This window comes from Notothenia rossii (genome assembly GCF_949606895.1).
Source record: "Notothenia rossii genome assembly, chromosome: 1".
Lineage (NCBI taxonomy): Eukaryota > Metazoa > Chordata > Actinopteri > Perciformes > Nototheniidae > Notothenia > Notothenia rossii.
Window position 1 is genome coordinate 4,156,131 of NC_136912.1, and position 12,003 is coordinate 4,168,133.

General features: G+C 43.0%; 1 protein-coding gene across 1 annotated transcript in view; it reads right to left on the bottom strand.

The window, feature by feature from the left end:
• stx10 (syntaxin 10) overlaps window positions 1-11,399 on the bottom strand; it is a 17,008-nt gene extending 5,609 nt beyond the window's left edge. The window contains exons 1-6 of the mRNA XM_079676294.1: window positions 11,293-11,399; window positions 10,543-10,618; window positions 8,135-8,228; window positions 7,388-7,482; window positions 4,489-4,551; window positions 2,358-2,459 (exon numbers count right to left, since the gene is read on the bottom strand). Coding sequence (XP_079532420.1) covers window positions 2,358-2,459; window positions 4,489-4,551; window positions 7,388-7,482; window positions 8,135-8,228; window positions 10,543-10,618; window positions 11,293-11,327 — 465 coding nt within the window. The 5' untranslated portion in view covers window positions 11,328-11,399. The remainder of the gene's footprint in view (window positions 1-2,357; window positions 2,460-4,488; window positions 4,552-7,387; window positions 7,483-8,134; window positions 8,229-10,542; window positions 10,619-11,292) is intronic.
• Window positions 11,400-12,003: the final 604 nt, after the last annotated feature.

Here is a 12,003-nt window from a genome sequence, read left to right on the forward strand (position 1 = left end):
CCCTTTATAGCCCAACATTAGCCACCTTTAGCTTAGCGGTGGGGACGTGAAGTCATGTGACCGTGCTGTAGTTCCTTTATAGCCCAACATTAGCCACCTTTAGCTTAGCGGTGGTGACGTGAAGTCATGTGACCGTGCTGTAGTTCCTTTAGAGCCCAACATTAGCCACCTTTAGCTTAGCGGTGGTGACGTGAAGTCATGTGACCGTGCTGTAGTTCCTTTATAGCCCAACACTAGCCACCTTTAGCTTAGCGGTGGAGACGTGAAGTCATGTGACCGTGCTGTAGTTCCTTTATAGCCCAACATTAGCCTCCTTTAGCTTAGCGGTGGAGACGTGAAGTCATGTGACCGTGCTGTAGTTCCTTTATAGCCCAACATTAGCCTCCTTTAGCTTAGCGCTGGTGACGTGAAGTCATGTGACCGTGCTGTAGTTCCTTTACAGCCCAACATTAGCCACCTTTAGCTTAGCGGTGGTGACGTGAAGTCATGTGACCGTGCTGTAGTTCCTTTACAGCCCAACATTGGCCACCTTTAGCTTAGCGGTGGTGACGTGCAAGCCCGCCTTAACCTGCCATCAGGCCCTGGGGCTGATAGTTTTTGTAGGCCCCCTATTTAAACAACAAATCAAAGTCATTTATAGCCTGGGCAGGCTCTGTGATCGCACTTCTCCACTCTGCTCTACACGCGCCTGGTCCTCTCCTCCATATGAGTGACGTATCGGGCCTCCCTCATGTATTTGTCCGGTTGCCGTTGGCTCCCCTCCACGTAGCAAGTCTTCGTCGTCCTCTCCATCTCCTCCAACAGATAATGTCCCTCCTGTCTGTTTTTCCTCTCCCGCTACTCCATCGCTATCAGAACCAGACGGCCTACTTGTCTCCGAGGCCCCGCGGCCGGCACCGCTACCGCTCGGTACAGAACTCATCTGTCCTTCCTCCTCATCCTGGCCTACAGGTTTAAAATAACCTGTAAGCTTCGGCATTTTTTGTAACAGCTGCTTGTCTCGAAACTCCTTTTCCCTCAACAATTTCCTTTTCCGAGTGCCACTCTCAAACTTTTTCTTCACTCAATCACTCGCAATTTGAATAAGTCACATATATATCAACATATTCTCATTCTGACGTGTGGGTGTTTGTGTATATTTGCGTTTGTGTGTATTGTGTTTGTTTCCCGGGGAAAACACTCACGAGAAACACCGGCTGTTGTTATGCCTGCTGTGACGTCAAGTTACTCCGTTCTCCGCTTGTAATTATGCCGTTACAAGCTTCAAAGTTGTATTTATCATCTGAATTTACCGAAACAAGTTTAATATTCTGAAAGCCAAGACTTTGTTTTTTAAAAATCAGATGAAGACAAACTGTAACGGACCTTGCCGTGTTATCTATGATTACTATACGTCTTACATTAATAATTTCAGTGGAGGGAGGGGGGGCGGCGCTGTGGAACAGCAGAGTGGCGAGGGAGAGCTGTTGTCTTCCCTTTACAAGCTTCAAAAATGTATTTATCGTGTGATTTTGGAAATGAAAGTTTCATATTCTGAAAGCCAAGACTTTGTTTACTTAATATTTCTTTTAAAAACACACGAAATAAAAAAATAGAATTTATTTTTTATTTTTTTAATTGGCACATGATAGGCCCCCGATCTCCGTAGGCCCCTGGGCTGGTGACGTGAAGTCATGTGACCGTGCTCTAGTTCCTTTATAGCCCAACATTAGCCACCTTTAGCTTAGCGGTGGTGACGTGAAGTCATGTGACCGTGCTGTAGTTCCTTTATAGCCCAACATTAGCCGCCTTTAGCTTAGCGGTGGTGACGTGAAGTCATGTGACCGTGCTGTAGTTCCTTTATAGCCCAACATTAGCCTCCTTTAGCTTAGCGGTGGTGACCTGAAGTCATGTGACCGTGCTGTAGTTCCTTTATAGCCCAACATTAGCCTCCTTTAGCTTAGCGGTGGTGACGTGAAGTCATGTGACCGTGCTGTAGTTCCTTTATAGCCCAACATTAGCCTCCTTTAGCTTAGCGGTGGTGACCTGAAGTCATGTGACCGTGCTGTAGTTCCTTTATAGTCCAACATTAGCTTTTTGTATATGGCGATTGCATTTACGCTTCAGAAATCATAAAGTGGTGTTACTATGTGGAGATTATCCTGCTGAACAAAACGTGTAAGTATCATAAACGTTTGTTTGCCACAGATATTATTTTTGGGAGTAATCCAAAATCACATTGAGAAATCCCTTTGTCTTTTTATGGTGTAGATACTACCTTCATAAATACGTCATCACTGCACCACTATTCCATCCTGATACTAATTTCCTTCATCTAACCTACTTTGCTTTGCACTTTGTATTCTCCCCCCCTCTACCTGCTGCTGCTCCTGTTGCTCCTGCATGTATCTGGAGTTTGCCGACACCAGATGAGCCTCCAGTCCCGTCGAATTGTCCTGACCTGATGATGTCAGAAGAGCCTGGACACACACACAACACACGGGGTAAGAAGAGGGGAGGTTTAAAAGGTCCCCTATCATACCGTTTCTCATCAATACATCACAGGTCTCAGATATATCCAGAGCCTGTCTCTGATTGGCTGAAACACCAAGCAGATCATTGCAGCATTACCCATAATCCCCTCTGTTTCAGCCTTGTTTCCAAAGTGCTGATTCTCTGTTTGTTACTTTAGATGAAAACAAGGAGCCCCTCCCCACGCCCCTCTGAGAGACATTTGGTTACAAAGAACACAATGGTGCTCTAGGAGGAGATTCAGGTGATAAGGGGGGGGGGGGGGTTACCTTGGTTGCTGATTGGCTAATGGTTACACAAGACAACACATCGTGATGACATCATAAAGTGGCCAAAATCTGATCAGCTCATTTTCAGACAGGTTTTTATAGAAATGGATCAAAAAGAGAGAGAATCTTTGTTCCTGAAACTTTCAGAGTCTCTTTCCACAGAGGGGACACATGTTGATGTAGAAGAGACATGAAGAAGAGGGGACACATGTTGATGTAGAAGAGACATGAAGAAGAGGGGACACATGTTGATGTAGAAGAGACATGGAGAAGTGGGGACACATGTTGATGTAGAAGAGACATGAAGAAGAGGGGACACATGTTGATGTAGAAGAGACATGAAGAAGAGGGGACACATGTTGATGTAGAAGAGACATGAAGAAGAGGGGACACATGTTGATGTAGAAGAGACATGAAGAAGAGGGGACACATGTTGATGGAGAAGAGACATGAAGAAGAGGGGACACATGTTGATGTAGAAGAGACATGAAGAAGAGGGGACACATGTTGATGTAGAAGAGACATGAAGAAGAGGGGACACATGTTGATGTAGAAGAGACATGAAGAAGAGGGGACACATGTTGATGTAGAAGAGACATGAAGAAGAGGGGACACATGTTGATGCAGAAGAGACATGAAGAAGAGGGGACACATGTTGATGTAGAAGAGACATGGAGAAGAGGGGACACATGTTGATGTAGAAGAGACATGGAGAAGAGGGGACACATGTTGATGTAGAAGAGACATGGAGTAGAGGGGACACATGTTGATGTAAAAGAGACGTGAAGAAGAGGGGACACATGTTGATGTAGAAGAGACATGAAGAAGAGGGGACACATGTTGATGTAGAAGAGACATGGAGTAGAGGGGACACATGTTGATGTAAAAGAGACGTGAAGAAGAGGGGACACATGTTGATGTAGAAGAGACATGAAGAAGAGGGGACACATGTTGATGTAGAAGAGACATGGAGAAGAGGGGACACATGTTGATGTAGAAGAGACATGAAGAAGAGGGGACACATGTTGATGTAGAAGAGACATGGAGAAGAGGGGACACATGTTGATGTAGAAGAGACATGGAGTAGAGGGGACACATGTTGATGTAGAAGAGACATGAAGAAGAGGGGACACATGTTGATGTAGAAGAGACATGGAGAAGAGGGGACACATGGTGATGTAGAAGAGACATGAAGAAGAGAGGACACATGTTGATGTAAAAGAGACGTGAAGAAGAGGGGACACATGTTGATGTAGAAGAGACATGGAGAAGAGGGGACACATGTTGATGTAGGAGAGACATGAAGAAGAGGGGACACATGTTGATGTAGAAGAGACATGAAGAAGAGGGGACACATGTTGATGTAGAAGAGACATGAAGAAGAGGGGACACATGTTGATGTAGAAGAGACATGAAGAAGAGGGGACACATGTTGATGTAGAAGAGACATGAAGAAGAGGGGACACATGTTGATGTAGAAGAGACATGAAGAAGAGGGGACACATGTTGATGTAGAAGAGACATGAAGAAGAGGGGACACATGTTGATGTAGAAGAGACATGAAGAAGAGGGGACACATGTTGATGTAGAAGAGACATGAAGAAGAGGGGACACATGTTGATGTAGAAGAGACATGAAGAAGATGGGACACATGTTGATGTAGAAGAGACATGGAGAAGAGGGGGTCCTTTGTATGGATGCGACCCACCTCTCTGTTCTTCCTCTCGGCCTGAGCCACTGAAGAAGGGCTGGACAGATGATCCTTCATCTCCTGCACAAACACAAGCAAACTATTTACACGTCTCCTCCCACAATGTCTCGCAATCGTAGCTTAACATCATTTTTAAAGCCCGGCTCAGAGCGGGCGGCTTCATTCATGAGAGTTCCTGCAGCAGTAATAGAATCACCAGCCGGCAAATCTAAATGTCATAAGGCCTTTTGTCCGCTCGCGCTGAAGCTCCTTTGTTTGGCTTCATGACTCAATTCCTCTTCAGGTCTATTTAAAGAGAGAGCATCCGCCTGCATGTGACTCAGATTTCCCATTTGGCCGGAAGCCTGGATCAATTCAGGAGGAAACCAGCCAACGGGGACTGATGGACAATCAATGATATGTCCCCTTAAGATGAAAACACAGATATAGCAGATACGTGACTCTGAGCTTCAGATAGGAACCCATCGACTCAGGTTTGACCCGAACAGTCTGTGAGCTCCATCTAACACTTTAAGCTCCCATGACATGCTTTTCCGGTTATCACCCGTCCCCTTGTGTGTTATGAAGGTTTCTCTGCATGTAAACGGTCTGCAGAGTCACAAACCCTCAAAGTACACCCTGTAGGGGTCTCTGTCTATGCTGCCCCAGAACGCCTCGTTGGACATTTCTCTTATTCCATTATTTACTTCCTGGGTTCTGTGACGTGTGAACACCCAAATCAACAACAAATGACCGGATTGGCCCAAATGGACCAATCCGCGGAGCATGTCAGTGTTGAGTCCAGTGTTTCCCCAAGGTTTAGTGCCTTGGCAGGGTGCTGCTCGGGTACCCCCCCAATATCTCTGATATGAAAGCAATCTTGTTATGATCATATTGAGCTATTGGTGTGAGTCTAATATTAAACAAGCAGTCGATGTATCGACATTGCTGACGATACATTTTAAGTGGCAATTTGTTGAGTCACTGCCGCTAAATGCCGGTAGCATCAAGCTAGCAAGTCCTGCATTAGCCTCACATCAACAGGTGTAGACAGAACATCCAATTATCCTGAGCTACTGAATAAACCAACTCACATCTCCTGTCTTTTTTTCACCCAACTCATTAGACCAGTGGTGTCAAACTCAAGGCCCGGGGGCCAGATCCGGCCCGCGACTTCATTTTACGCGGCCCCACAAGAGCTTGCAAAGAATATAATATGTTTATTATACGGTTACATACCGATTTACAGAAGCATTCATAAACTACATGTCCCACAATGCATTTCAAATATGCATTTTTTTCTCAGAATTTGACCTTTTTCTTTATTAGCTTTTCTCAAAATGTTACTTTTTTTTTTTCAAATGTCACATATTGTTTTTGATTTTTTCTCCAGAATTTGGCTTTTCTTTTTAAATCATTTTGTGACATTCTCACTGAAGAGACTTGCAATTATTTGCCCTAGACTTCTGCTTTCAGACGTAGTTAATTATGAAGTGATTATCCTATCCGATAATAATCCAATGCCGAGGCAATAATGTAATTTAATACATTATTTTATATATATTCAATATTTATATATGTATTTTTATATAGTCTTAAAGTTACAACCAGCCCTTTGAGTGCAACCATAATGCGAATTTGGCCCGAGATGAAATTGAGTTTGACACCCCTGCATTAGACTATTCTTCTGCTGGCGTTTGATTGTTGCTTTCTGTCAAATTCAATACTGTAGTTCAAAACCGCGGTACCTGCTACGTGAGCTATTTTTATAATGCGCACGCTACGTTCGTTGTCGCGTTCGTGCGCGTCCACCTGGGCAGGCTGTGTGTGTCCTTCTCCCGTGACGATAACGGCTTGCGGTTAAAAAATAATAATAACATAATTTGAAACTGGGGGGGGGGGGGGAGCGGGCAGACAGCAGAGCTCGGGGCAACAAAGCAGAACACTTTGTTGTTCTCCTCCTTTCCTCCGCTTTGGTCTCCGATTGTGAGTGTGTGCATTCGTGAAAAAAAAACACCTTGAATTTCAGGCGGGGCGCGGGGCTCCGTTGGAAGCGCCCCGCCAAGACAATGGTAGGGGAAACACTGGAGTCCCATTCACTTACATAGAGCTCCCTGAACGCTGGTAATAGACCAGTTGGGATCGTAATTCTCAACAATGGAATGATGATGGCCATGACATGGGACCTTTCAGTGATCAAAACTCACGAAAATCCTTCAATTTATGCTTCGTATAGCTCTCAGAGAAGAGCCTTTTTAGTCTAGTGTCCTTTTACTTCTTATTTGGGACCCGATTGCTTATAAAGAACAACAGCAGCAGGGCCATGTGGTCTCGCAGTGGGCAATATATTGCATTTTGTTCCTGTTTAGTGTTATGTTTTATGTGCATGAAAACTAGACTTTGATTAAGAATGGTTTGTAAACATTAATTCCATATTTTTGTAATATTGTATTCCGTTTCGTAGTTACTTCATTATGGCTTATAAAACCTTACCGATCAAAACTTCTTTAAGATGATCCCATGTATGTTCAAACTTAATTGGACCAAGATGAGAGAGCTTACATTTTACGGTAACAATATCCATTTGTGCTCTCTGTGAGACCAACAGTGAAATGCTTTTACTGTTTCTAAATTGTTAAAGCGTATCTTCATTATTTATCCGCAGGAAAATGGTTCGGTATCGATATATCTATGATATCAAAAGATGATATCAGTAATAGATGTATCCCTCAGAAGTCTGGTTTTTAGACAGTTGCTGCATATATAGTGTTTTTTCAGAAGATTCCACCTCCTGAAGTTCACTAAAGATGTGAGGTATTTAAAGGGTTAGTGTTGACACTCCAATGAATGAGATGTCACATACAACATTTTAAATATATCAGTGATAAAAATACACATGTTAGTCCTCAAAGTGTACCTGCACAGATGTCTTGGTGCGCTCCACGAAGGCTCTCCTCTCCTGGAGCTCATCGTCTCCCAGTCTGAACTTCCCCGGGTTCGACTCCACGATACCTGAGGCCAGTTAAAGACCCTACACACACCTATCAATCTATCTCTCTCTCTCCACACACCTACCTACCTACCTACCTACCTACCTACCTACCTACCTACCTACCCCCACACACACACACACACACACACACACACACACACACACACACACACACACACACACACACACACACACACACACACACACACACACACACACACACACACACACACACACACACACACACACACACACACACACACACACACACACACACACACACACACACACACACACACACACACACACACACACACACCCCTTAATGGTCATGTCTGTAAAAGCGGTTCTGGTGTTAAAGGGTTAATACATCTCTAGCATGATTAATTAATAATTAATTAATCGATTAACCTGATCAAATGTTACATGTTGCTGCATGTACCTTTTTTAAGTTCTTAACAAATCATCTGAGGGGAGTTTGTTGTTTTTTGTTTTTAACTTCTGAGGTGTCATTTTGTAAAGCACGTTGAGCTGCATGTGTATAAGTGTAGGGATAAAGGGAGCAGCGGGTGAGAGTGACACAAAGCAGCTGGTTGTTGTTTTACAGGTTCAGTCAGGCAGGAGCAGATAGGGCCTGAGTAAATAAGGGAATCTCTAAAGTGTGAAGGATACTGATGGTCTCACTGAGGTCCTCCAGGTCCCAGTCGATGGCCCTCAGACAGTTCCTCAGCTCGTTGGCACTCCAGTCCAGCTCATCCCGACTGACCTGAGACCAGCAGAAACACAAACACACTCACTATGTGTACGGTACGTTTATTTGTAGAGCACATTTTCAGACACAGAGGCAATTCAAAGTGCTTTAGGATGTGAGTATCGCCACGACATGATATATCGTGTCGTGACGATAATCGCGCGATACTCATATTTATTTTTAGGACGTGCGATATTAAGTAGGCAAATGAACTCAAACACGTCATGTTACAATTCTTTTGCTGCTTGCTACAAAAGGAAAACTCGTGGCTCTCATGTCAGGGGTAGTTGAGTGAGTGACAGCAAACCACCAATCACAATCATTCTTGATCAGATCACAGCAGGATAACCGAGCTCAGCTTGTTGCTCTGATAACTTAAGATCCAGAAGTCCGTGACTAAAATCCTTCATCCGGTTAAATATCGTTTCAAAAATACCAATTGTATAACATTAAAGTTCACAAAGGGCGGTTTGCGGACAAAAAAAACTGTCTTTTCTTCAATTCCTTTATTTTTTTATATCGCAGGGGAAAAAAAATATATATCGCAATGTCAGTTTTTTCCAATATGGTGCGGCCCTACTTAATAGCTTGTAGTCCAGTGATGCTTTCTAACGAGCTCTAGAGGGGAAGCTCTAATGAATCAGGACATATTTTAGATACCAAGAGACCTTTAAAGCACGGCAATGTAATAGAAGTAGATACAACAGAAGCAAATGCTAAATATACAACATTTGGACGCACGCAAACATCACATTAGGACGGGAAAGAAGAAGCTAAACGTTGACAATTATACAAGGGACAGTAAAAAGTGAAGCACACGTAATTATAGGGAACAACAACAGGTCTCCCTCTGTAAAGAGATCAATGAACTCAATGGGATACGCCTGGATAAATAAAGGTTTGAAATGAAATGAAACATATTATGTACCTCATATAGTCAAAGGTAGAGCCAATCAACAATCAGGATATTAAACACTATTAGACTATAAACCCATACCTTTGACACGTTGCGTTTATTAGTTCTAATTGTCTTCAGGAAACGTGTGTTATGTAAAATGTCAAAACATGTATTTGTATCATATGTATTCGTGTGATTGATGTCAATGTGTGCCAAGTGAACCAGTCTCCTTATAGGTCATTATTACAAATACTGCCTTTTGACTGAATATTGAAGCGTAACTTTATAATATGTATCCTAATGATTTGAATGTTTTTTTACATGTTAGAAAGAAGAGCTGCATGACTCTCAGTGTTTCAAAGCCTCAGGTCAGTGACAGTGTACAGAGGCCTGTACCATGAATCCAGTTCAACAGACCCTGGATATGTTTGAGTTACCCGGCTCACCTAATCCAAAACAACTCGCTAAGCGGTCCTACGACGCTGGTTATCAACTCGGTAACTCAAGCGAGGGTTTGTCTGTCCGGCTGAACGCGCGTTCACATGAAAGGGGCGGGGCTAGCAACATTTGACCAATCACAAACATGGGCAAGCGTAGTGACATACTTCCTGAATGTAAAGTGAACTATAATATTAGACACATATGAAGAAGTGAAACTTTAAACATCCATGACTTAAACACTTTATCCAGGATCAAGGCCACATAGCTGCACCTGCAAGGTGAATACAGCTGGTAACAGAACAAGTGTTTGAATGCGTACATTAACAGGTTTATGATATCACTGCCCCGTCTAAGACACCATCTGACTTTCATTACATTTGACTCGAGTGTTTCCTCAACTTAATGTGTTGCTTAAAATAATACTTCTGCATACAGTATGTGACACTGTGAGTGTTGCACGGCCAGATACGGCTCAGCTGACTCAGATAAGGAGATGATACATTATGATGTGATATGCCGCGGACTGTACTTAATGTTACTCTGATCCGGTTACTTATGTTGTGGCAGATATTTAAGTAAGCTTTCTTAACGCTAATGTTATAATAGTCAGATTGCTCTGAAGATGGGAGGTGATATTCTATTAATGTTCACGTTCACACAGTCGGTGATTTTTGCCGGCCGTCTTTCCTGCAACGGCAGTTTTTCTGTATTTCCTTTCTCCTGTAATGTGACTTGATCGCTTTAAGCTCCGCACACTGAGCTCTGATTGGTCAGCAGGCAGTGCTTTCACTGAGTTGAGCTCTTAGCCTGAAACCTAACCTGCTCCGGAGCAGGTTAGCCGCTAAGCATAAGTTACCATGGAGATCTAGCCGGCTAAGAAGAGAACCAGCGTCGTAGGACCGGAAAGCCAGAGTTTTTTCTGAAGTTAGACGGCTAAGTGAAAATCTGGCTTCTTAGTACAGGCCTCAGGTGTGAGAGAGAGATGCTCACCTGAGTGCCTTCCTGCAGCAGCTCCTCCCATCTGTCAAACAGCCCCCGAGCACGAGAGAGGGCCTTCTGCACCTCTCTGAACACACACACACACACACACACACACACACACACACACACACACACACACACACACACACACACACACACACACACACACACACACACACACACACACACACACACACACACACACAGCAGTTTGTCTTTTTGACAGGGTCACATTTATGAAGTATTTATTTATTATTTAGTATCATTAAGATAGGAATGTCCTTCAAAAAAAAAATCGCATACAGCATGCATGACCTATCTGAGGTACAGTAGCAGTGTCCTTCGTCCTCCTCTCTGACACCTGGCTGTCCCTTTCCTGCTCCTTGTTTAACCACAACAAACAGAAGCTAACAGTTCGCATCCTTCTCTAACTTCACAGCCCTTTGTAAACTGCCTGACAACAGCACCACGTCTTCCCTTTGTCTTCTCACTAACAGCCAGATGAAACAAAGGCAAATCTCAGAGATGACTCAGAGCGGAAGAGACTCTTTTTTTAGTCTAAACAAACGTAAACAAACTGATTAGCTTGTAGCTCTGATGCTAGTTAGCTACAGCTAGCATTAGCCTTAACTTCGCTAATATAACTTTGTTTTAAATGAAAACGCTAACTCGCTGTCAGGTTAAGCTTTTAACATGTTATAGAAAAGGGTCAGTTTGACGTTTTGTTGAGTTTAAGGTCTTCATTTGTACATTTCTTACCCTTTCACAACGAAAAATGGGTCTTCTACTGACATGATGCTGAACGTTAGTTCCTGTTCTCTTCACGCGCATGCGCACTGTGCAGAAAGAGATCAATAGTTTATATTTATTTAGTTAAACTAAATATCATAATACTCATTCGTGGATAGTCCGTTTACCTTCGTTTCAATTGTTGTTCTTTCTTAAACCAGTGAACAGGAAAGCAAGGAAGCCTGTTTGCGCCACAGAAAAGGTACAAATGTATCCTGTAAATCCAAATTATGAGATGGTAAACAGAGGTGTAAAGTCACTTAATGGTACTGTATTTAATATTTAATATAGAGGTACTTGTACTTTACTTTAGTATTTACAAGTACTGCTACTGTGTGCTTCTACCCCACTACAGCTCAGAGGTACATGGTGTACTTCTACTCCACTTCATACCTTTGGTTACTTTACAGATGTGGATGAATGATGTGAAATATAATCAAGTGTTAAATCAGACTTTAGTTCCACCTGGAGTAAATCCACAAGCTACCCTGCAGTTTACAAAGTCATTCAAACTAGCTGCACCTTTACCAGCTTTGAGAACACTTTCATGATCAATCATTATAAAACATATTATTCTGAAATGGACCAATCTGCACAACGACTACTTTTACTGTCGCTACTTTCACTATATATTGATGATGATACTTTTCTACTTTTACTTGAGGAACATTTTGAATGCAG